The sequence below is a fragment of the Amphibalanus amphitrite genome, unplaced genomic scaffold, assembly GCF_019059575.1.
Source record: "Amphibalanus amphitrite isolate SeventyFive unplaced genomic scaffold, NRLGWU_Aamphi_draft 000315F_arrow, whole genome shotgun sequence".
Classification (NCBI taxonomy): Eukaryota; Metazoa; Arthropoda; class Thecostraca; order Balanomorpha; family Balanidae; genus Amphibalanus; species Amphibalanus amphitrite.
Window position 1 is genome coordinate 646,190 of NW_024881810.1, and position 27,431 is coordinate 673,620.

The 27,431-nt window shown below is 49.1% G+C and overlaps 1 protein-coding gene across 1 annotated transcript in view; it reads left to right on the top strand.

Annotated features, from left to right (window-relative positions):
- LOC122388249 (protein sidekick-1-like) overlaps positions 1-24,882 on the top strand; it is a 46,039-nt gene extending 21,157 nt beyond the window's left edge. The window contains exons 5-7 of the mRNA XM_043379146.1: positions 8,447-8,581; positions 15,691-15,928; positions 24,773-24,882. Coding sequence (XP_043235081.1) covers positions 8,447-8,581; positions 15,691-15,928; positions 24,773-24,882 — 483 coding nt within the window. The remainder of the gene's footprint in view (positions 1-8,446; positions 8,582-15,690; positions 15,929-24,772) is intronic.
- The last annotated feature ends 2,549 nt before the right edge of the window (positions 24,883-27,431 follow it).

Sequence of the window (27,431 nt, forward strand, 5' to 3'; positions counted from 1 at the left end):
CTTATTCAGCCACCGACACAGAACACCTGGATTACGGGAATGGGCATTAGCTGGCGGCTTCGGCCCGCGGCGCATAATCTGTCCGGCCATATACCGGCTCGCCAGCTCCAATGAGAGCCACCACCCGTACAAAACGGAACGTTACATTAGCAGCGGTCTGAACAGGCCGTCCGCGCAAGGCGTGCCCTATCGAACAGGCCCCGGCGGTGCTCCCGAGGCCGATTTATGAAGTTATCGAGCAGGCAATGACCTGCAAAATGGCGGCACATGCCGCGAGACGCTTTATCAGGCGTCTCGGTCGCGGCTGGCTGCCAGCATACCTCCAGCGCTCTCACTGGCGCTTTGTCAGCGGGTGAATGGCGGGTCGGACCGAAATCTGTCCACGGTGCCGCGCTGCTGCTGCGCGCCGTCCGCCGTTCTGACGTCCACGGGCCAGAGGTGACGCGGCCTGAAGGGAACTTCATAGCGCGGAAGGCAGTCGCTGTCAGCTTTATGAGCCCGTGACGTGATAAGGACGGCGTGTGAGACGCTCGCCGTGAAATTTTTACCCTGCGCAAAGTTTCAGCGACGTGCGACGCTGTCGTCAGATTTTCAGGAATGCCGAGACACGAAATTGCCCCGTCACGCGATAAACTAGCGGGGCGAGGAAAGCGATACGCACCCCGGGCGAGGCTGACGCTTCGCTGCCTTAAAACAGATAATAAAATGTTGGAGCAAACATCATGGTTAATATGAGAATATAAACAACATTTTTGTCGCATATCGTACAAAAGTGTGATATTTCATTGATCGGAAAAAATGGAATGGAATTAAAACTGCTCAATGACAAAGTGCTCTAGCAGTCCCAAAGCGAGAATGTAGCCTTCCACCCTTTTTCTTTCGTCGTAAGGCTGTGCTCAGCCCTCAAAGTGCTGCATTTTCAGGGATCGTGTTTTTCATTTCAAAGTTAAGCTTGCAAATTTCATTAATTTGGGCTAAACTAATTCTTCTAATTTGATTGTAGATGAAACAGAGGAATTCATTCTTGAAAGCACTATTAAAATAAAGGAAATGAAATGCTCGTCTTTTACTCAAACGAAGCACGCAAGCAATAGGATGAATCCTTAGATGTCCAAGAGCCAATCTGAAGTGATTGTCGCACAAAGGAATGTCTGAAGTTCTGAACGCATCTTGGATACTTGGAAAGCTGTCAGCTATTGCAACAAAAAGGAGGTAATGCTTGAAATATTAGGTTTAAAATAATTTCAATTTAACTGATCTGTATATTTAAAAAATCATCTTCGCAAAAATATTCCAGCAATTGTTATGGCAGCTTTATCAGATACGCTGTTTCGAAATTTATTCCTGTGAATCAAATGTGCGTACCTTGTCGATATTCAACGGCGCAACTCTCCATTAATATTTGTATACAATATTGCGTGTTTCCTGGCGCATATTGTGCCATCCATATGTGATGACGCGTCGTCGCCGTAAGCATTGTCCCCTAATGCCAGCTCATCACACTTTATATGCAAGGGGCGAGGTACCTGCCCTCGCGGCCGGCATACATATGCGCTGGTCTGACAGGAAAATGGATGACCACGGCCCAATCTGGTCTATTACTGACTTGTTTAGTGTTTATGGTGGCAGCCTCCAGTGCAATGCATCGTCAGGTTATCATAATATGCATGAAAAGCTGCATTCATGGCTGATAAGATGAGCAGCCAGGTGAAACTGCTGTAACAGATGAATGGGAATTGCATCTTAATTGCTATTTTAGCTTTTATACTTATCTGAATTATGGTTAGTACTGATGTTTTACGAAGTTCATAAGTAACATCCTGAGCCTCCTGATCACTGCTTTAACACTCAACACTGAATACAACAGATTTTACACGAAGCGGGAATCGCTTTGCACTTTAAGCATTGCACTCCTCCTTCTATGCTTCCGCATGGTGCAGTTTTAACTGATTTAGGCGCGTATAGTAACGCACTAACGTCTCGCTGGGGCCAATTACATCGGGAGAGGATGGCTCCCGCCTCCCGGCGGCCGAGGCGCTACATAAACATGCTATATTAGTGTCAGTGACCGACCATTAGCCCGGTGCGCCAATGATTCTAGATCCCCAGAGGCGACGCGCCGCCCCATTAACAGAGTGTCTATCGCCGCCAATGGCGCCGGGGCGCGATGTCATCGCGTACAACTATGCATTTCATTATATGGTAGAAATCTAGATGGTCGTAAGTTCGACTTCTGGGCTGAGTTTAGTACTTCTAAAAAGACAAGGTGTGACGGTCTTGGCTACGATTTTATCTCCGTTCAACAGTAAGTTTTACGAACTCGTCAAGTGACTGGCGTTGACCGAGTGTCTCTCCGATCCTGCCAGCGTTTACCGACTGGCCGCGCTGTCCGCACGTGAAGTGACACCTCTGTTGGCTCGCAGTCCTCTCGGTCCGGCCGAACCGGTCCAAATTGAATCGCGGAGCGCGGCTCATGAATCGCCCGGAGCGCGAGTGAGCGTCGGCGTCCAATTTCCTGCGCCTCTCCGCTGTCGCAGCCGCTTCGAGCGACGACTCAATTGTACTGTAGTTGCCGTCCCGGTGTGGGTCGAGGTCCGAGGTCGCCCGGGTCGCAGGAACTCCTCACGGGGCGGGCGGTGTCAATCTCTGGACGGGGGCGCGCCGGACGGCCCCCTCGGTCTCTGGAAGTGATCCGGCCTGTCAGCCCGCCCCTCCGGCCTCCACTCCCGGAGCCAGGCCAGCTGTCAGGCTACGACTTTGCAGAGCAAATCAACATGCCATTTGAAGTCTCAAAGATGTTATTCATATTCATCAAAACTCAAAGGTTGCACCTTTTAAGGCGTATGTGAGATTCTTTTCATCTTACTCCAGCAAGCTTTTATGTTGGAAATAGACAATTGTTAGAATTGTGTTTGTCTATTTCAAACAGCCTGCAGTTACGTGCAGCCAAAGTAGCTGGAAACATGAATGCCTACATACATACGTAAAATTCCATCAACTACTTTTCTCAACTCACCATACTTATTGTCACTGTTCAGCTCAGCACATCATGCCAATCTTTTAGTCATTAAGTCAGGTCACCAAAATGTCGTTTTATCACAACTGCAGTAACGCCCAGGGACAGAACCCCGCAGATCCATTGCACCTGGAAACGACGCTACACCGCCATTGTGACTTTTTACTGCGTATGAAACACCATTGTTCTTCCGGATTTGCCAGGCACCCGGGCCTGCTGTTTTCCGCGAACGTTCGCTGTTCCATCTTCTGAGAACAAACGCTGTACATTAGTAACGCTCGCACAGTTGCCAACAGAGGTTCGGACCGGAGAGTACTGAAAAATTCACCGTGACACCAACTGCCGATCAGGAATGACATTCCCGAGTGTACGCCGCAAGAAGCGTTTCGGAGTGATGGTGTTGCCAAATTCGGAGTACATTGAGACACAATGTGCTAGATGTCACTATTTCAGAGACATTTTCTGTAGCACATTCGTGAGTAATGATCGAAAGCTGTTTCGTCACATGGAAGTCGGCAGCATGAGTGCTAAAATAGTAGTGATCTGATAATTCCTAAGGCTAATATTCTATAGATTGCGTCGTTGATTTTTTAAAGCCTTTCGTCAGACATGGAACCACTCCACGTGGTAAAACATGCTGTGAACGTTCTGACATCATCAAGCCAGGGTCTAAACGAAACCTACAGGTCCATACATCATCAGCGTCGTCTTTTACAGGTGATGAAGCTGTGAAGTCTAGAACGGAGAACAGGTGCTGTCCATCAGATCACTCCCAGCGTTCCTTTTTAGCACAGGCCTCTGGAAGCTCACTCTCGTCCGGGACCAAAGACGAGTGCATTTGGTTCTGTCAGAGACTGACGTTAGTCGTTAGAGAGCCCTGTCAGAGACTGGAGTTAGGTTATGTAAGAGACTGACGGTTCGGAGACTCTCTGAAGTCCGGCCGGTGGCGATTTGACAGTCAATTTCTGCAGAGCGGCCAAGGAAAGAGCTGTCGGGAAGCAATAGATACCTTGTTGTGAGCGGTCCGAGACGGAACGGCCCTGCCGATGTCCGCCAGTAACGCCTTTCAATCAGTCAAATGGGTACCAGAGACCACTAAATCTGACATATCGGACGTCTTTCACTAATGAAATGACCAACTAACCGCCTCCTTACGGCTCAGCAGCCAGTGGCTGCTCGTCCGGTTGTGTTCGCACAGGGAATAAGAACGGCCGAGCGGATATCCTGGGCTTGTAAATTATCGTCTTCATTTATATCAAACGCGTACGGCAATAAGGTATGATATCATATGTCTAGGTGATCACTGGCAATGCATAAATACCAACGTATGGCAATTGCTGTTCAGCTATTTCAATTGTCTGCTGAGATGGCAGCAATTCACAAGCCGAGTTTCGGAAATTCATTCGGTTTTCTGGTGGGCCGGCTATATTGGGAGCGCTATCTTCTGGAAAGTGATGGCACAGCATTCAGGGTGTATCTATCATTCCGAGAAGACCAACAGATCCCTTACCTCGGCGCCGTGCCGGTCCACCTCTGAATAATACAGCAGCAACAGTCCAGCTTACGGTAATGTGGCATGAATCAAACGGTGAATTTCCACACCCACAAATATGACTTGGATAATCATACTTTCATTATATATTTGTAATGTGTGCGGTGCTGTTTTTTCTTTCTTTTTTTCATTATCGTGTTTGCTTTTTCTTTCAAACCCTGGCCTCGGTGCGGCGATGCGATAGCATTGCCACTCTTCTAATTGGAAAACAATATAGTGAGACACAAAATCGTTGCGCTCGAACTTGGAATCGACAAATTTACTCGGGTTCGATCATGAAAGCTGGTGGCTGGTGCTATAAAGCTCATGAAGCATTTGTATGCTCCTGATTAAAGGATACAGCTCACTGATGCCTGAATTGCATACAACGCTGAAGCCCACGCTCGCACCGAATAAACTGACCTCATTTAGCACCCATGCATTATTGCACTTACAATCATTGAGCAATCACATCACACCATCACTGCTGCACACAAGAAAAGGAATCCGTCATTCGAAGCGTAGATGCTTGCGTACTAGGGCACTACCGTCGGCCTTCCCCATATCGTATGGTGGTCACGGACCGAGTGTCTCATCACGCGCTACTAGGGGGGGGGGGGCTGGAGTGGGAGGGGGGACTCCGAGAGTCGCGGTAGTCCGTGTGGCCTGTGCTCTGCGTGTCTGGGTCCCATACGGCCACAGCCCGGCCGAGACGAGGCTTTTCATAAACTGCCATGATGCATGTCTGCGGTGGTTCTTTATATGGTGTCCGTGTTCCTTTGTGGGTAAGGGCCTGAAATTATCTAAAAAGGTTCATGCAGACTCTATACAGTCATGAGCATACCACACATCGTCGAAGACGATGTGTGGTATCGAAGACGTGTGCCCCATCGAAGACTTTTCAATACAAGTCGGAGTACCGGGACCAATAATAACTTGTACCCACTACCCAGTGAAAGTCCGTTAAAACAATTTCAAACATACCACACAAGTATTGTTGCAATACCAAACACCTCTATTTCGTATCAGCATTTTTCACGACGGGTACTCTATCGAATGTAAGTACCTCGTTTGACCAAATGGGCACCAAATCTCTTTTACAACATACGTATACCGTCACATCATGAATTTATTTCAGTGTGTAGAAAATAATCATTCCGGTTCCCACCGGTGGTATATTTGAACAGGTACAGAGAAAGCGAGTGAGAGCAGCCCATGGAACTGACCATGGAACTGAGCAGCCCCTGATAATTTGAAAAATCAAGCACATAAGCAACTGTCAAACTAATTACTTCTAAGGAACACAATGAACCTAATTTGGCCAAATTTGCACCTAATTTGACCGCATCTGCACCCAATTTGACCAAATTCGCATCTAATGTGCAGCAAATGTGTACCAGATAGCCGTCTTGAAAACTGCTATTGTTTCGTATAGTTCAGCCACTTTTTGTAGCGCTTCCTATCGCCGTCAGATCGCCCAACCCATTAAGATAGCGGGAAAATCATGCCGCCTCATGCGTCACCACAGGGCTGACACTTTGGCCACAAAGTTCCACCTTTCCCTGATATACGGACGCCTGGGTGGCAGCGAATGACGCATGCCCCAGCCTCGACTTTGTGTCCGCTGTGGGCCGGCCGTGGCCGCACGCAGGCCATATGGTATAGGTTCTGACAGCGCGCCAAGTTTGATGCCCGGCACTCAGCGAGGATACTCAGAGGCAGATGCAGCGATGCAGAAGATGGACCCATCGGCCTGCCAGAGGTCATCGGAGTGGTGGTCATTGCCTGAGCTTGCGCCTGTTTGCTGTTGGGCTCACATTGGGCAGTAAGCAGTGGCCAACTAAAGACTGTCTATGAAGACTCGCTAATGTGTGCACACGCTTCATTGACCCTTAGTTACCACACACACACTCTCCTTGATTTGCGCACTTGCATGCATCGTTCCACAATTCACATCACCATCTCTCCATCGCAGTCTCTCCATTCTGGTAGTGACCGGTAGTGTCTGTTGGACGCGTCATTGATCTGCTGCTGGTCAGTCACTTCCTGAGGCATCCGCCGACCTCTCTGAGGCCATAGGCACCTCTGAGATCTTTCTGAGGCCTCTCTGAGACCTCCCTGAGACCCTCTCCAGGGGCGTCGGGACCGGCTGATTGCAGCCGTCTGCCGAGTCTGCCCAGACCAGCCGCCAGACTGGCCGCGGATGGCGGGATTAACCCTGATGACAACATCAGAGGCGGTAGACGAAACCAGACGGTCACGCCAGACTCGCCGATTTTCTCCAGATTGGATGCGATGCTGTGGACTTCAGCAGGCTGTGGTTCCGATGATATTGATCAAATTGTATCGTGTGGGACTTGAGAGAGTTATAAATAAGCCACGGCCTTAGCTAGACTATATATTTGCAAGAGAAGCATAAAATGAACGGCGCATGTAATTATGGCGTCTAATATTTTACATATGATTCCACTGAAGCAGTGTATTATTCTTTATGTACTTACCTATTCGGTTTCTACAAAGTTTTCAGACGAATATTTGAGCATTCTGCATCCTGAACAGAATTCGAAGAATCCCCAGTCTTCCCCGCACCTCTCTCTCTCCCTCCCTTTTCCTCCTCTCTCCGGTGTCGTATTTCCACGCTCTCTCCCCGCCGTCGCCGCCGTCGACCTTCCGACTCGGGTTATTTCGCCTCAGGCGACAAGACGGATGCCGAGTGGTTACAAATGACCGTGGGGCGGCGGCGCGGGAGCCGCGGCGGCCGCACCTTCCCAGGGTTCTGTGCCAGCTCCGCCTTCTTCTGCGCCGACACCGCCGACACCGCTGGACAGTTTCCAGGGAGTGAACTCCGCCGGCGTCGATCGCCGCTGGCAGCTCGGGAGCCAACGGGCGATTTCGATAATTCAGCATGGTCGACCGGTGCTGGCGGCGCGGCTAGACGACGGCGATAGAACAGCGACCGGGGAGGGTTGGAGGCAAAGCCTGTGTCTTCAGCGGGAGAAATGGTGCCAGTCTGTCGCTAAAGCAGGATCAGTGCTCACGCAGTTTCATGAGATTTGAAAAAAGAACTAGACTAAGGTGTGAGGCAATTCGCGTTCGTATCGTTTATGGTAAATGCATTATCCCCGTTCAAATGTTTGCTTTTTATTATAAAGAGGATTCAACCTTGTTGGTCATGCATAAGTGTTGAAAGGGATTACGGAGGCTCAGAGATCCCTCTCTGTCAAACTGTCACGTGGATTTATGTGGAGCACGAGGCGTTCTGAAAGGACAGCGGTTTTCACTTCAGCTGGAGTCACGAGCAACCACCACCCGGCCTGATTGAGGACCAGTCAAGACGAGGCTCAGCCTTCCCCGTCCACTGCCAAAAGCACGGAGTGTCTTTTATTGGCCGTTCATTCTCGCAGTCACTCTGGACAAAATCTGGCGAAAAGTGTTATGAAAAGTGCTGCCTGGCACATAGAGCATGAACCATTTTAACAGTGCAACTGAGAAGAAAACTATGAGTGTGAGCTTGTGTAGCTGCAAATATGGCGCTATTTCTGGAATTGATATTGCTTCTTACGGGAAGTTCTAACATGAAAGGAAGGAAAATATTTTGTTGAGCTCTTGTCTAGCATGAAAAGGCTTTTGTGTCCCAAAACTAATCCCACGATGCACCATATGCTGTTCTAGAGTGATATCGATCCATCAACTCTGCAAGGCCTAGACCTACTAGAAAGAAGAAATGTCTCTCATATGATACTGATAAGTTATGCAAGCTGCAACTTTAATGACTCAAGCCGTCAAGGACTGAACTTGCTGACCTGTGTGACCTCACCTCGCTGACATGTGTGACTTCGCTGACCTTTGTGACCCCCGTGACCTGTGTGACTCCGCTGACCTTTGTGACTATCTCGCAGGTGACTGACGGTGAGCAGGTGCTCTCCACCTTCATCCACCTGCGAGTGAAGAGACCGCGGGCTCTGATCAGCGGCACCCGCCAGTACCACATGGTGCCCGGTAGCAGCCTCAGCATCAACTGCACCGTCATAGAGGTGAGGGGAACTGCGAGCGGCCCGTGTCAGTGACCGAGAGACCTCCGTCAGTGACCGAGCGACACTCGAAAGCAAGTTTTATAAACAACACAGTGAGCGAAGCGCACAGGGTTCCTCTCACTCACCTACTAGCCAAGCTGTGAAATGATGTATCATCCTTATTCCATGCCTGAATATTCAGTACTTTGTCTACATATGTGTGTTTTCTTCATAAAAATGTCACATTTTGGAAGAGCTCTTATCAAAACATGTTTTTATAATAGCTCCTACGTGTTAGCAGCAACACTTTCCTACAATTCCATGCACCCGACGAAAATTCACATAACCTCTCCGTAATCTCTCATATGCCGCGCACCGTTCACCTCCACCACCTCCACACCACCACTTCTTGTGTTCCCCACCCACCGCACATGTCGCCATTTCCATACAAAGCGACGCGCAGGTGCTACTCGGCTGAGTCCGTAGCTCTGGGAGTTTGTTCCAGTGTCAGACACTATGACCTAGCATGGCTAGCCCAGCAGCTGAGGGAGTGGCAGACAGGTAGACCGCGTCAGCTGCTCTGGAGGGAAACGGAATACCGTCTGGTCGGGCGCCAAGGGAGTCGTTACTGCCGGCGGCAGGCGGTATATGACCTGACACATGGCGACACCAGATGGAAACAAAAACTGTGACGACACTATGCAGGGTGACAGAACACGGCATATAAGGCAAAACATTGCATGGAGAACGGGTACCCACATAGCATAAACACCGTGCCGCGAGGCGATATACTATGTAATGTGGTATGTGACACTTTTGGATACCTTGTAGACGAATGCGGTGTGGGTCGCGCTGCCATGCATGGCGGAAACTGGTACTGGCTGAGCCATGAATTTCGCCCGCCTCCGGTCTGCATACAATGCATGCTCATGGCCGTCCGGTACCGAGCATTTAGCACTGGCAGCTGGTGAGCTGGTTACAGCTGGTCCACCGCTTCCAGCTGACCCCGAGTGCCGGGTCCGCGGCCGCCGCACCGTCTGGGTCCTCGGTCAGCTGACCCCGAGTCCCGGGTCGGCGGCCGCCGGACCGTGTGGGCCCTCGGTCAGCTGCGATTGCCGATAGGATCGACCGTGAACGCCGACCGATGGAGGTCAGCCGGCCGCGGTGCCGGCGCCCGTATATCGCCACATTGACCTTCACATGGACCCGCACAGTGACTCTTACAGTGACCCTCTCAGTGACGACTCTTAGTGACCCTCACAGTGACTCTCACAGTGACTCTCAGTTGACCACAACTCCCTCATAGTGACTCTTACAGTGACTCTCACAGTGTGACCCTCACAGTTGGCCTTGAACACCGACCGGTGGAGGTCAGCCGGGCGGTATCGGCGTCCGTATCGTCAGCATGGTCCCATATACAAAGATCCTCACAGTTGACCACAGCGACCCCCACAGTTGACTCGAGTCACAGCGCGGCGTTCAGCGGTCAGCCTCTGGAGGGGTTTCAGTCGCAAGGGATACTGAGATGGTAGTCCTACATGCGAGATACTGTCATCACAACACAGCACCTACTCACACATATAGTCTGTATAGTCCTACAGATAAGTCACAGCCAGAAGCTGGGAGTCTGTCAGAGCATAGTTCTAAAGATAAGACCGATTGCTGTGCCAGTCCTAAATAATAACAGCAGTTACTAGGAGATACAGTACCTGTTTTGTGTTCCAATGATAAGGAAGCTCGAATTGGTCTCATGCCATTCCTTATCACAACAATTTTGTAATATATTTAAATTCTTAATAAAATCCATTCAATTATGCCCGTATCGGCAGTCGTTTTAGCGAAGATAAGGCCTGTCAGTTGCGCTTTCATCCATGGAGACAATCCATTAGTGGCACCACTGAACGATAATTGAAAGGTAATTGTCTGTTAACCACGGAATGGGCTCATGACAGGAGCAGTCTTCAGAGGAGACGCTATCCTCAGAGAGCCAATCGAAGGCGGCGCCGTTTGTGAGATGGCGGCGCCGTTCTCTCTTCGTCGAGCTGAGACGCCACTGGTTTAATTTATTAATGTGTTTGTCTGGCGTGATTGCCGGAGAAACGGCCCACTTACGGTCGAAGTCGCGCGTATAAAACCGCAAATGGCCCGGTAAAACTCATGTAACAGTGTCAAACGACCGTTTACTGCTCGCAAGCCCGCATCGCAACACTTCAGTGGGTGGTAAATGTTGTTAATTATTAACAGAATAGTTTGCTTTTGATTTATGTTTGTACTATGCTGAACTGAAATATTTTGGCAGTCGTGTCGAATCATTTCAACTACTCCTCAAATCTCTCGGAGATGGTGTCAACGCTAACGGCGCATCGCTGTAATTTCATTATCAAAGGCAGAATTGTTTTCTTTTTCTAATTCTTCCTCATATGTATATCTTTCTTGTCTCTGTTGTTCAGTTCAGACAGTTATTCCTGACCATTTCACGCGCCCCGCTGACGTCACTTGAAGTATGACGTCACACCGTGCCTGACGTCATTCGGTGAGTTGGTGCCTCCGGCCCGACACTCATCATTCGCTCGGGTCCTCCGGGGGCGCCGGGGTATTTGGTATGCCTCCGCCGCCACGACCTACACGTTCAAAACGTCTACTAAAAGTACTCACGACATGGGCGTGGTGGTCTATGAGGACTCCATGGGACATATGAGGGCAGCAGACTGTGAAATGGGTAGTGGATTAAGTAATGAAGTGAAGACGATGCAAGGGGTGACGAAATGAAACTGACGTCAAACATAGCTGTGGTGAAATCTATGGCATACGATTGTTTGAAAACTCTTAAACATAGCTAAATGAGATGAGTTATGTCTTGTTACTTAAGTATAAACTGTTATGATGCCATCGAAATTTGTCTGGCCCTGATATGTGTGGTAGTTTTCCTCAGTTGCTAGCTGCACTCTACCGCAAATAAATTTAGTTAGCAATGCAATAACCCTCCACGGAAAATGTAAACTCGTAGCCACTCGGCACCAAAGATTAGACGCGGTCTTTTACTGCGTGCACTTCTATAGTTGCTGTCAGTTGCCAAGTGCACTGCAATGGCTTATTGTGGCGTGTGCTCGGCTACAGCCTTAATCTCTCGTACCGTGTGCACAGCTACGACTTCCTCTTTTGTGCCGTGTGCACAAATGTGACTTCAGTCCTTTGTGCCGTGTGTACTGCCGGGCTTCCTTCGCTGATCAATCGGGCCTGGGCCCGGCCGCGACTCTCGCGGAGCTCGGCTACCCGGTCACGGTCAGCCGGCCCGGCCCGGCCCGTCGGATATCGGCCTTTGAGCCCGCCGCCGCCGCCGCCATCGACACTATATTATATGCGACATTCAGGTCAATGGGCCACTATGCGAACCACCGCCGGCCGCCCTATTGAGGTACATTTACTTAATTCGCCTCTTTGATGCCGGTTTATTTGAGTTTTAGTCACTCCATTTCAAAGGTAAACGATTTCGAAGGAATTCATGACTTTGACGCGACGATTCAGCACAGACTTTCAAAAGGAACAGCGACGATTACAAGGCAGCGATTTCTTCAAAGATATCACTCGTAGGGTACAAGTATGATTGAAATTCGTTTTACAGGTGTGCGCGGGAAGCCCTTTCCTGAACGTTAATATACGAGATCAAACGATTTCCTCTGGGAAATATCATAACCGTCCCGCGTGTCAGCGGCTGCTACTCCCGTCATGTCATCCAGATTCCAGGCCTTGCCGCTCTCACCTGCACTGCTTTTGGCTGTGGGACGCTGGTGTTGGTGCTTGTGTTGTTGCCGAGATTGGTGATGATATTGGTGATGGTGGCGTTGCTGCTTTTCCGGCTGTGGGCTGCTGGTGCTGGTGAATGGTGATGGCGATGGTGTCGGTGATGGTGACGCTGTTCCTTTTATCCGGCTGTGGGCTGCTGATAGGCGCTGACGCAGTAGCTGCAAAGCTGCCTCATTCAGCGCCGAAATCGCCGCCCATTAACAGCCAATCAGGGGCCTTGTATCGGCGCGTGGACCGGCCGTGGCCAGCGTCGGACCGAGCTTCTGACTGGGGGTCCAGAGGTCACTGGGAAGGGAGGGACCGGACCTTTCGCTGCCAGCCTGACGTCGGTGACGTCCGTCACTTCAATAACGTGATGGACAGCATGACGTCAGCGACGTGATGTGTCACAAGTTGAATTTTAAATAACAAAACAACGTGAAATGCTAGATAGAATGCATTGTTCAACCGCTTACTAAGGCGTAATATGCATCAGGAGCATCTTCACCAAGGAACAAAAGCATAGTCGCATACATACATGCGAGTCCGACGATATCGCAACTTCACCACCTCATTCGGATAATGTGTCAACCGAAAATATTAGAACACCTGCACTAGTTTTAATCGGCGCTATACGCACACGAGCAGGTGCGCATTTATGCGCATTTACCGGTCAAGGGTACTCCCCTCACTGTCTTAAAGGTTATTTGGACCGTTGTGCCATCCAAGAACTGAGCTTTATTGTCTCTGAGGTTCTAGTGACTCAGGTCCGTGCCAGTTTTGCGAACAGCGCCACCCACGGTGCAGCGGGTCGCCGTTACGCCCCCGCCGCGTCGTCCACGCCGCCATAGCGAGCGAACGGCGCGACTGTAACAACGGACAGTGGCAGCGTAACGACACGGCTTCTACTGCCCAGGACGGTGCCGCCCCCGCTCCGAACTGGCGCCGCACCAGTTATTTAATCATGGTTCAGGGAAGCACGCGCGGGGGCAGGAGCGTCGCGCCCCCGCGCTCGGCTACGTTACGTGGACCGGGGCGCTATATCAGCGATGGAGTAAAGTGGGCCGCCCACCGCCGCTCGGGCTGGACATGATATGCCCCACAATCACGGATGATACATGGCGGCCACGAGGTAAATGGCGCTTGAAACAAACGAGCCTGTCCTGTCGCTCCACGGGCTGACGCTAACTCACTCCGTATCTATCTCAACCTGGAGAGGCACGATTTATTAGAGTGCACATATAACCTGACCCTTATTTATTTTCTTTACTGGCTATTGAAAGCTCCAGTTAGAGATGTTGCAAGATCATTTTTGTTGCAGTGAAAAAAAGGACCCGACACCGCAGTGATACTCGATAAGTCGCGAGCCTCTCGGAGGCCGTTTTAACTGAATAGGTAGACTGACCCGCCGTACACCGACGTATGGCGGCGCAACCTAACTCGCGTGAGTTTGTCTGGCCCAGAGTCTGTGAACAAAGCCACGAAACCTGGGTTTATAGTTCTTGGCATGAATACATTTTGAGAAATCCTTTGCTTGTGAAGTTATAATAGTTTGCTCCAAATAACCAACAGCATCTATGTTTAGCTATAAGTACTCGCCCTTTCATCAAAAGGTCAGTTTGGATATAACATCACCAGAGCCGAACGTCCACCCCAGCCTTCTCCACCATGTAATTAATCAGATGTGCCCAGATGAGTTTTGAGAAGTTGGAAGGGCCTCGCAACTAGGCTTAATGAGACACTTGGTCCGACTGAAACGGACACAAACTTAGCGGAAGGGTTATGAGCGCGAGCGAACGGAAACCGATGACCGAACATGGAAATGAACGGCGAGTCTCTGGGCCCGTCCGGTCGTCCCGTCGGTCCAGGCGCGTGATTTGTTAGTCAGTTTGACCGGCCGACAGTCAGGAATGCAGAACTGGTCTGGTGACCTTTCAACAGGTCTCAATGGGACGACGGACTCGGACGCGGTGTCATGACATTCGCCCGACCTTGCAGCTCGTCTCTGGGACTGGCACGGGACAGGAGCTCAGATAACTTTCATGGGACTGGAGAGCACGGTTTAATGAGGAACTTTGGCTTACCTCGGTATGCAAAGCATGGTCGGACACTGCAGTCCGAAGCTTACGTATTGGTCGACCAAAACGATTCAAGGAATGTCAAACAATAACACGGGCAACTTTTGCAATGTTTTGAATGGTATGGCGATCATTTTATGTACTTTTGTGTATTTAGATATGCACTTTGTTCCTGGTAGAAAACAGGGTTATCTATTAATATATTTTATAATTTCGCTGTCAGCACTGCACCGCAACATCAAGTTTGGCGTATGGGCAATTTGGACGGTGGCCCGTCTAACTGACACTTCGAATAAAACTTTATGACGGCATCCGATTATATGGTCACATTTATGGCATTGAGCGCAGCTGTGAACAGAGACACACAGGTTAATGAAAAGGTAGTAAAACTGAGCGCTTTTCAGCCCGTCACTCAACAAGTACGTACTAACAAACACACCGGGAGACTCCCTCACTGTCTTCTCGAGTGTTGTCCCAGCTTTAATGGATAAAATTAATTATATATGGCTATTTCCACCTGTCCAGCTAGAATACAGAAATATGTATAGGGCTTTGATGCATTATTCAAAGCGAAGGGTTACCCTGCCATGAAAGTAGCCGTGATGAGCAGTAACTGTCCTAATTTCAGGAATTAATAGCCCTGTTTATAGCCCATATGAGTTTCAAAGTAAGTAACTGTTTGATACAGCTGAATTAATCGCGTCTTTCGCATTATTAATTAATAATTTAATTAACGACACAAATAGTTATCATCGTTAATCTGTTACTAAATATACGAATGAAACTGGGTGATGTCATGAAAACATTGTGATATTCACCTTAAAACAGTAACCTTAGACCCTGATTTATTTTGATGCTCTTTTTTCATTTCTTTACAGTCCCGCCCTCAACCCTGACCTACTCTTTCTGCCACTTCTTACTTCCTGGCTTCTCTCGTCTCCGGTCTCACCTTCTCCGCAGATACCTACCCACTAACGCCAACCCGACTTGAGCCTGCCCAATCTGTTCACTCAGTCCGATACGACCTGACCTAGCCTGACCCATCCCTATCTGGCCTGACCTGACCCGACCTCACCTAAGTCTACCTCACCTAGCTAGCTAGTCTACCTACACCCTAGATGATTTGACCTTATCTGACCCGATATGACCCAACCTCACCAAGCTTACCATATCTAATTTGACCCTATCTGACCCGGGCTGACCCACCTGACCTAATATCCTTGCCGATGTGACCCCATTTGACCCGCCCCGCCCCTGCCCTGTCGACAGACGCGGTACCCGGTGCGGGTGGTTTCCTGGCTGAAGGACGACGTGCCGCTGACGCCGGCGCCGCCTCCGCTGACGCCCGATGCCGACGGGCCGCGGCTGACGGTGGAGACGCACCGCGGGGACGTCAACACCACGTCACTGCTGACGCTGGCTGCCGTCGGCGCTGACGACTCTGGCGTCTACACGTGCCGCGCCCGCGGAGCAGCGCCCGACAGCGTCAAATTGTTCGTCGATAACGGTGGGTGGAGGAGGGGGTAGGGAAGACTGGAGACGGTGGGTGTGGGGGTAAAGAAGGAAATGGATAGAGAGTGAGTGATGAGGTTTGTGTGCATGTTTATTCTTTGGTATGCTGTCAAGCCTTTTGCACGGCTCATTGTGTTTTAAAATAGTGACATCATATTACATTAGAATGTTGTTTATTTATGTACCATGCTATTAATCAAAGTATTCTATATTCAGACTTTATCAGCAAGACTGAGACAGGCTAAGCTCCTGTCTAGCTAAATCATCCTTTCAGTTAGTTTCATAGCAGAGACAGCGGTTTTGTCGCCAACGTCAGATGAAGTTCTTTTCTGATGACAACAATGTGGGATAATTTATGTTGGGAAAATGTTGAGTGATGCAGGAACTTCTGTCTGCGGGCCATGAGCAATAAATAACGCGGGATGACCTTTGCCTGGTGATAGGCTGGCAGCGGTCTGTTTGTTCCGTTATTGACAAATGGTCAGTCGATATCGAGTTAACGACACCAAAACGCCTGCGTTTGTGCGTTTTTCCTTAGATGGTCAGCGTGATGATATGATCACTCATCCGGCGCCCGAAATGAAGGCTCATCCAATTATCATTTTAGGCTTAGCTAACGAGAAATCTTGCTGCAATTCTGTTTTTGCTTACGGCCGTGAATTAGCAAACAGAAGTGCACACAGAAAAATATTGACACCGTTAGCGGTGTAATTGCACAGTACATATCTGAGCACTTGAGGAAAGTTAATTTAGTCCCTTCCCCGCTTAAATTACTCGCGCTTCCAAATGAACACCAGGAAGAAGGTAATAGAACACTGTTAGGAGGGTTGGGTGTTTTACTACTTGTAGCAAAACACCCAACCCTCCTAACAGTGTTCTATTACCTTCTTCCTGGTGTTCATTTGGAAGCGCGAGTAATTTAAGCGGGGAAGGGACTAAATTAACTTTCCTCAAGTGCTCAGATATGTACTGTGCAATTACACCGCTAACGGTGTCAATATTTTTCTGTGTGTGGGCATAGAATGGTGTTGCTATGCATCCCAAGAGCTGTCTGCAAAACTCTCGGCAATGAATCGCCCAAATTGTTTAGGAAATGTAAGAAGAGGACTCGTAACTAACGCTGGGGCGGTCCAGATACCGGCTGTGGGCAATTTCTGCGAATCTACGACAGAATAACGCCGCCGTTGTCGTGCGGTGAAGAGCCACAGATGACATTCGGCAGAGAGTGACGGCTCAGATGTACCTTCGTCTGCCGACCGCCGGGCGATGGCGCTCTCAGACTTTTCCATTTAACACGTACCCAGATCAACCGCAATGCTGGTTTCCGACCAGTACATGTCGCGAACACTTCAGAATTTTGTGCTGATAATTTGAAGAAAAACACCGCTGAGGTAAAGTACTTACCACTTCATAACTCACTTGTCGAAATGTTTTAGTGGCTTAGGAACTGCTCACATGTTTCCCCTTATTTTTCTAATAGAATCACATTGGAAGTTCTCGAAGTGTTTTCTTACCCTTCCTCACAACTCGCTCCTTTTCATCCGAACATTCATTTTGCTGGTCCGGATCTATGGACACGGGAATAAACTGGGACCAGTCTGGAGGCTATTCAAAAGACTTGCAGTCACATTTTCAATCGTGTCTTGCCATACTTATGGAGTTGCATGTTTCTATGCATTTTATGACATTTAAATTATGACATAGGTAAGTACATGATTCATTGAATACATTGAATAGTATGAATAAAACCTGAAGTTTCCTTACCTCCGATTTACGTATTTTGTCATGACTTTCTCCAGGTGATCATAGTGTAGGTGCGTTCCGAGCTATACTAAGATAACTATCAAATCTTTATAGCCGTCTTCCTTTTATAACTCTCTGACCGGAAATTACGGGGATGACCAGGGCCATTTAAAGTCTGCCAGAGAGCGGCGCTAACCGATTAGTGGACGAAACTGGCTGCGAAGCTGCATAAAAAGCAACTATATCGGGCCGGTGGCACTCGATCTGCGAGAGCCCACACGCCGGGCACCAGAAATGGGGCCAGCCGGACGCCGGCGGAATTTCAATTGCAGAATGCTGACCCAAATGATACTAGATATGGTCACCTACAGGCCGGTCGATTGTGGGCTGGTGCAGATTTATCGCCAGTTAACCACGTCTCAGCTGAGTGAGAGGGGAAGGGGATGGAAATAGAGAGAGAGAGATAGAGAGAGAGAGAGAGAGAGAGGGAGGAGAGAGAGACAGAGAGAGAGAGAGAGACAGAGACAGAGACAGAGAGAGAGAGAGAGAGAGAGAGAGAGAGAGAGAGAGAGAGAGAGAGAGAGAGAGAGAGAGAGAGAGAGAGAGAGAGAGAGAGAGAGAGAGAGAGAGAGAGAGAGAGAGAGAGAGAGAGAGAGAGGACTGCTGGATGAGAGCGGCCAGAGTGGTGAGAGAGCGGACTCAACTGAGTGGAGAGGCAGAGAAGTCGAGTGAGAGCGTACTCAGCTGGGTGAGAGTGGATCAGTCAGAGAGCGCGCGGACTGTCGAATATCGATGGCTCGGTCGGGTGAGACCGAGTTCAGTTAAGTCGGTCACGGAGGAGGTTCCCTCGAGCCCCGACCGAGGTGGGCGGGCCGCTGCCACCGCCAGCCGGTCGGCCTCTATTGAAATCGCCGCGGGCGAGGAGGCGCGTCATTGGCGTCCTTCGAGCCACGGTAGGTCGTTCACAGTCGACTGGGAACGTCTGCGGCCAGTTTCTGAGGCGGTTGGCTCCAATGTACGGAAGCGGCGAGCAGCAGCCGGGCATGGAGGCGGTCAGGAGGCTATTCTAACGGTTAGCCTCTGCCCAGTTCGGGCATTGGTAAAGAGAAATGATGCCAGAAGATGCATGCTTTCTTTGGTCTTGTGAGGGATATCAGATGTCATATCCATTCTGAGTGTTACTTGTTATCCCAATATGATGCAAGGTATCCACTTCGGGGGTTCTTGCCGTCTTAGTGATAAAATGATGCAAGTGACACAAAATATAGGACACTCATGTGTATGTATGACCTCTCATACATCACCGGTCTATGATAGATTGTTCTCGACAATAATAGGTATAAGAGCGTTGTAAAAACAGACCTTACGGTAATGCCATTCTTCACTTTAGGTCGTGCTGGTCGACAAATGTTCTGCATTTTCGATGCAATGCATGTGTAGGTAGTTACCAGTTTTCGGTTATATGACTGATATTCTTATTTCCATTGTTATAAGCTCATCATGCAACTGCTTATGAAATGAATAATTAAATATCAATGTTCATCTTGCACTTACCATTACAGTTAGACGTGCTGTGTTTCAATAGACAGACAACAAAATTACATCGAACCCGTTATTGAGCAGGATGACTTTGAGCCGGTCCCGTAGCTCAGTCGGTAGAGCGCTGGACTCCGCGTGGTGAGGGCACGCGTTCCCGGTTATAACAGTCATGGTTCGAAGCGTGACGGGCGCTTGACATTTATGGGACTCCTGACAGGCATGTTTGCGGTTAGTGGCAGGCCGTAGCAAGGCGAAGTCAGTGAGGGGACTGGCCGGCTGCGCGGCTCTGTGCGCACGTTAAATTTTGGACTCTAAATTCTGCCGGAGAACCGGAATTGCGCGGAGGGTAGAGGGCAGGGTCAACGCAATAAGCTTCACTTAGTGTGGGCTCTGTCCTTGTGAATCCTTCAAATCAAAAGGTTCGGACTAAATTTATAAAAAAAATGACAACAAATGAAAAATGAAACTAAGCCCGACCTCAATTTTGAAATTGCACCTCGCAATATAGTGATATAATCAAACTATAAAATAGATTAGACCACACATAGCGCTAGAGAATGTTCAACTCTTACACGTTTAAAAAAGCTTTGATCTCTTCAAATAGTAACCTACCAGTATAACGCCTTTTGGGGCGACTAACGGAGCGAGCGAGAGGGTGGGCCTTGCACGTGCGAAATTGCGAGGGGGTACCTCCAACTGACTTGTGCATGGCACCCTACTAACTGGTCTCTAGCGATGTGCCAAATTTGGGCACAATCGGCCCAGCCGTTCTCGAGATCTGGAAGCGGCACCCTGCACGTGCGCACGTGCAAAATGGGTCCCAACTGACTTGTGCACGGCACCCTACTAACCGGTCCCTAACCGTGTACCAAATTTGAGCGCAATCGGTCCAGCCGTTCCCGAGATCTGGAAACGACCCCTGCACGTGGCGGAAACAGTGAAAACTAAAGTAAGATATAAAGAGATATGGGACTATAAAAATATGAACACCGACAGGTTGTCACAAATTCTTACTCATACTGACTGGGAAGCAGTAGTCAGTAATGACATTGATGTAGCAGCAGTAAATTTTACAGAAACATTGTTAAGAGCTGCTGCAGAGACTATACCTACCAAAATTATTAAAGTGCGAGTGATTGACAAGCCTTGGGTCAACGCCTCTCTCAGGAGGGAGATCAGGAAAAGAGACAGATTATTTAAACTAGCTCAAAAACACCAAACTGAACATCACTGGAACAGCTGGAAAAAACAAAGAAATCTAACTACCAGTCTGAACAAAAGTCTCAAAGTGAGACATCTCCAACAGCAATGTAATGAGCTATTAGAATCTCAAAAGAATCCCCACGAGTATCATCGCATTTTAAAGCACATGCTGGGAAATGCCAAAATAGACACCTTACCACCCTTAGTTGACAAAAATGGAGCCATATTAGAACATGACTCAGACAAAGCTGACCTATTAGGAGAGTTCTTTGCTAAACAGTCATTGCTGGAAGTCGATGAAATGACACCAGTGTCTGCCCCAGTTATTGAGCCTCCCATACTGGATAAATTTGTGATCACAGAGGACGAGGTACTTTCTGCCCTCAATGCCATTGACCCTAACAAATCAACAGGTAGTGACAATGTGCCAGCTAAACTTCTGAAGATGTGTGCTATAATCATCAAAACTCCACTGACCAAACTGTTTAACATGTCACTCACCCAAGGCGTCTTCCCATCATCATGGAAGATTGCGGACGTCTTACCAATTTACAAGAGGAAAGGATCCAAGTCAGACCCAGTAAATTATAGGCCTATTAGTTTATTACCATGTATTTCCAAGGTTTTTGAAAGAATAATATTCAAGCATATTTATGATCATCTCACTGAAAATGCTCTGCTTACAGACAATCAAAGTGGCTATCGGCCACACCACAGTACGGTGCTTCAACTAATCCACTTTACCAATAGTCTGTACACTGCCTTAGACAAAGGTGACGATTTTACCGTGGTCTATCTGGATATCAGCAAATATTTCGACAAGATATGGCACGAGGGTCTTTTATTTAAGTGTAAAAACTATTGTGGTATTACAGGGGATCTCTTTAAGTGGCTCAAATCATACTTAGAAAATAGAGTTCAAAAAATCAAAGTTGGAGAAAGTTTTAGTCGTCCAAGAACCATCAACGCTGGATGCCCACAGGGCTCCGTGTTGGGGCCCCTTTTAGCACTCATCTATTTAAACGACTTAGCAGATCGAACTCATAACAGCATGTTGTTCTTTGCTGATGACACCACATTATTCACACCACACACACACAATGCAACCAATGCTCAACATTCACTCTTACAAGATCTCACCACCATAGGGAAGTTCGGCAGCGACTGGAAAATCACATTCAATGGTGCCAAAACTATACAGCAGACATTCACTTACAAGACCACACACGATCCTCCCAAACTGACATTTGACGGTCAAGCGATCCCATGTGTAACTGCACATAAACACCTGGGATTAACCATATCAACAGACATGCATTTCCACCAACACGTTAACGACATCATATCCAAAGTGAATAGGGCTCTAGGACCTCTATACCCACTGTCACGAATCCTTCCTAGACACATTCTCAAAAACATTTATACTGTTTACATTCTCCCCATATTTGACTACTGTGACGTGATCTACGATGGACACCTGACTACTCATGACTCTCTACGTCTTGAACGACTCCATAACAGAGCCGCTCGACTCATCACAGGAGCTCTTCTCAGAACACATACCAAAACTCTACTACAAGACTTGGGTTGGACCACACTCCAAGCACGAAGGGAGATCCACAAACTCACCACGCTCCATGCACTTATGAAGGACAGGCACACACTACCACCAAACACGAATGCACTTCTACCCGACACACGAGCACAAGACACAGGACGACCACTTCGCAATGCGGCATCACTCACGCTCCCTCCAAATCGAACTACATCCTATCAAAAATCCTTCATCCCATCCACCATAAGGATCTGGAATCGTCTGCCATCACACATCAGGTGTTTACATTCATCACGTTCCTTTAAGCGAGAGATACGAGAGCGCTTGGGCGAAGCCCCACAACCTTTGTATTACAATTTGGGATCGAGAACGGGAAGCATTTTGCTAACTAGATTGAGACTCGGAATGTCGCATCTTAACGCACATATGTTCGGAATTCAAAATCAGCTTGTAGATGGTCCGAATTGCTCCTGTGGCTATCATTGCGAGGACCAAAAACATTTTATTTTGCACTGTCCCCTTTATGCTAATGCTAGGATTAGAATGATTTTTGAAATATCACAATTAATTCCTACTTTCCCACAATTACTTGACAAAGTACAACTTGACATACTTTTGAAGGGAACTCACATAGCAAGTAATCAAGCGAAGCAAGTGGCGCATATCATTCAGGGATTCATTTTTGAAACAAAACGATTTGCTTAAAAAAAAAAGATGCCACGGGCAGTGGACAGCAGATGTGGTCTACTATAGGACCAGACGGGCTCCGCCGGCCTGTGGCGGAACCCTGAGTTGCCGAGCATTGGGCCCCCGCCCCTATGACCCATCCGGGCCAACCTGGGTACCGGTCCCACTTGAAAGGGACCGGTCGGCCGCCCGGGCGGGCGGGGCGCCGGTCTGTCGGGTCAGGTCGGCGCTCCCCTCGCCCGGGCGGTGGTTAGGGGGCACCCCCGGGAAAGATGATTTTCCGGGGGTGCGGGCGGGGGCTCGCGGCCCGTCTGGAGCGCCGGGGAGGTATCCACCAGATCTCCCCGGCCCGGGGAGGTATCCCACAGCTCTCCCCGGGGCCGGGACGGCATATGCCATGGAACGGCACCGTCCCGGTCTGGCCAGACGGGCCGCCGTACAAAGTTAGGGGGAGGCCGCAGGCTGGCGGAGCGCGTGTGGTCCAGCTATAGTGGTCGGAAGGTCTGTCGGGGCAGCGGGGTTGCGCGTGGGACCTGGTGTGTGTGTGTGTTTATTTCGGTGATGCTCTGTTTCGTTTTGTTTTGTTGAAGAGGTGCCTCGTAATAAGTTTATGCTTTTGCACCAATTCAACTTTATTTCTGTCCATTGTCCATGCCCATAATCATGAATAAACGACAAACAAACAAACAAACAAACGTGCGCACGTGCAGCAGCACCCCAACTCTGGCACATGTATATGCAGTGCCTAGTGGGTGCCTACCTACATGCCAACTTTCAGCGCAATCGGCCAAGTAGTTACCGAGATATTGCAACAATTACAAAAGTGACACCTCTTCGTTTTGCACGTGGCACGTGCATAAGGGGTCACCCACATGCATCGGGACTAGTCCAATACTTGGTAGAAGGAATGAAGCTACCCTACAAAAATTACCGCGTGTAAATCGGTCAAGTGGTTGCTGAGATATAAGCCTCGCAAAAGCGTGACCACGGCCGGCCGGCCGGCCGGCCGCTCATACTCAGAAATTTCCGTTAATCTAAGGAAAGACTACGCTCGCTTCGCTCGCTCCGTAACCATCCTAAGCACTTCGCGGTCTCCACTATCTCCTCCCCAGTTTCTCGGAAAAGTCAACCATCATGGCCGCCCACGAAATCGTCGCCATTTCTCGTTTCCGCCTTCCTGTTCCGGCTCTCCTCTGTGCCCCATCCATTTACCGATCTGTTTCCGGCTCTCGATTTCGTCGGTCCGGTCCGGTCCGGCCGCATGAACCGGACCAATCGACCATCGCCACTTGGCTGTGCACGTGCCGTCTGTCTTTTTGAGACCGCCACGCCGGCCGTTGGCTGTCGGGAGCCCGCGACCAGCGACTACCACGTCAAAGATTTACAGCCCAGACCGGCGGAAACTCGCCTGAAGTTAACGGCAATCGAACATCGCAAATAAGACGATGTTGACACTTAGTGTTTTGGATTTTAGTTATTTAACTACGTTCGGCAAATCCAGTCGAATTCAATAAGGGTTGAGTAGCTTGTTTATGCAGCCATCAGCGCCGAGCTCAACCATTTCATGGTTAAGTGCTTAAACTAAAAAAAAAAACTTAACTGTTCTGGAATTTTCGTTCACATACCTTAGCACGATTTTCCGCAACAGCCACAGCTAATCTGGCGTTACGAGCTTTCTTTGTCGCCTTTCTCGGTACGATGACCCTTTCCCTTCGACGCTCGTGGGTCGCGTGACTCAGCACCGTCTTGCTCCACTCCACAGCCTTTCCTGTGCGTGCGTAACCTCTGAAAGGCGGCGATATGTCTCTGAACTTACAGTCGATGGCGAGTCTGGCAGTTGATGTGTGACCATTAGAGACTGACGTGATATGACGTAGTCTGATGTATGATGAGGTGACGACTGATGCCTGTTGCGCGACACATGTCGAGAATGGTCGAGATGATTGACTACGGTTGACGTACAGATTATGAATACTGGAGACAGACGACTGACGACTGATGGTTGACAACAGACGACTGACGATGGATGACGGACGTCTCGCGTATATCTTCCTCACCTCACACCCATCAGCAGACGCCTAACACCATCTCCCTTCGTCTATCTCATTCCAGCCGACAAGACGGCCGCCATCAGCCGGCGGAACAGCACCGGTAGCGCGCTCAGCGGACGGGGGCCGGCCACCTGGCTCCTGCCGGTCACAGCCTGTCTGCTGGCCAGGTAGTGATGACGTCACACACACATTACGTCACTGGTGAGTTGGCTGGAGGGGAGGTGTGCTGGTGATTGTTGATCGATTTTTTTTTTTTTGCTTTTTAAACGAGCGTAATTGTCTTTTGAAGTGCACAGCAAACAATACTTCTGTGAATGGGTGATTTTAAATTGGTACTACACATTTTACTAACTTCGCAAAACTTATATAAGCACGACAAACTGTGCGTATGTTCAGGGAAAATGGGCCGTCGTTGACCGAGCAGAACGATCACCGACAGTTGCCGTTTCATCTCGCCGCGCTCCCCGATCTGACGTCTATCTCCCAGTGCTGTGCGCGGCCGTCCCGACGCCGCCATTCCCTCCGCCGTTTCTATCTGCTCTCCTCTCGCCGCGTCATACATCGTCCTGCCGCGCTATCTCCGGGCCGCACTCGAGACCCGGGCATGCCGAAAATGACCCCATTGGCAGGCGGGCTGCGCTGACAGCCGGTCTCCCGGCGGGGCTGCCTCAGATTGAGGCGTCTCCCCGCAGCCGGTTGGGTACGGACGCTGCTCAGATGGGGCCGAGTTTCGACCGGAGCCGACCACGCCTGGTGGCAATGTCCGCCGGACCGTCTGAAGGATGCATAGTTTATGAACGCTTGACCGCCCGCGTTTTATGGGCCGTCATTGTTCAGCCTTTATATGCCCAACAGTCTGGGTGAAGATGTAACGATGTGGCGCTTGGCTTATTGGGACGCGTAATTAGCGAGCGGAATAAGGGCTAAGCCGAGTTCTTTCAACTTTGCTGGATTTCAAAGTGAAAATGTGATTACTTCAGGTCAAAGGGTTCACTTTATAGCTCTAAGAAGGTTATTGAATTCAGAGGAATACAATAGAAAGGGCTCATGCCATTTTATATTGAGCCTGTCACAATCCTTGTATGAGGACTAGTGCTGGCAGATCTCCCAGTATTCCTTTCCCAATCAATCTAACCAGTGAACATTTTGAATTGCTTTTTCCGTTTGCAGTCGGTTTTGGGCAGCTGTCGGCAGCTTGGCCTGCATTCAGCTATTTCGTGTTGACCCCATGGCAGATGACCGTGCGATATTACATAGATGATCAATCAGCATCGCGCGGGCTAATTATAAGCCTTTTGGGAGATGGAAATGCCGTAGTGAATTGAATGACATCGGCAAGTGGGACGAACGCGGGTGGATTGGGACAAAAAGAGGACGGATGGATTGAGACAAGACGAACTTACGAACTACAATGGATAAAGGTATAAATGAAGTATCACTGAAACCAGGAATACGAATGTCAAGTTTCAACACGTGAGACATTTAATTTCAAATGACACTGAAAAACGACACTGAATCACTCAGTTAAATCTGATTCACAGAATACACCGCTTCTTCATGTCACGATAGCTGCTGAATGCGGCATGGCGTTCTACCGAAATCATGAATCATAAACGGACTCCATCGATGATCTGTCATTTTCCGTCCGCCTACATGTCAAGTTATCTGGACACCGGTGCTTCTGCTGCAGAAGCGGAGTTGTTTGCTGTGATTGGGTCAGCTCGGAGACACATTTCGCTCGGGTCTGTCATCAGGCGACGGGTCCACCTCGGGTTGAGCTGATTACGTTCGACGTCCCATGGGAAGGTGGTGAGATCTGTTCGTGCGTCCGGGGAGGTTGAGGGGTACTTAATTTGTTCCGCCGCGCCGCCCCGTCCTCAGCGTCACTTATCAAACAGCACGGCACGGGCATGAATTTTTGATATCTCAAAGTTAAATGAAAAATGAAATTTTTAATCAGAATTGTCAGCGCCTAAAAACCGCATACAAATAAAATATATAAACTCGCCACTGTACTTTTAAACCCTCATTAAATGCTATCAAACGCGTGTTAAGGATGCTCGAGTTCCAGGCCATTCGGTTGAAGAATGACATCGTTAAGTTCAGCGAGCCAAACGCTGGCCCGTGTTTCAAGGTGAGCAGAACGGCAACGGAGCTGGCCGGCGGCGGAACTTTGACGCGACCAGTGCTCTACAGGGAGACCTGCTGCGTACAACTTGGGAACTGACCGGAATGGCGGTGTCTCAAATCTGGAAGGAAGCATATAAATAATGAAACGTTACTCGTGATCCGTTTTCGCTTCCTTTTGCTCGTTTCCAAAATGAATATCGATGGAAACTCAACATCCTTTGAAATGTTACGACGACGATCTACGCATATTTTCACTTGTAGGATGCCTTCCAGTGACGCATATCACCCTGCTTTACTTCATCTCAACACTGCACTGGAACGAAGTATGGTGGTTTCTGTCTGCATTGCTTCTTGTTACACATGCACCTTCGGTCATTTTTCCACCTATTTCACAGTGCTGCCATGTCAGTATGCCATTAAAGTATTTATTATCCTGCCGTTGAGGAGACGAGGAAAGCTATGAAGCGAACTCACGTTCCAAAGGCACCCTTTACCGTGAACCGTTTTTCCTCTCCTTTTCGGTTTTCTCATCGCCAAAAACTTTCGAAATCTCAACTCAACCATCACACACTGAAACTTCACCTCTGTAA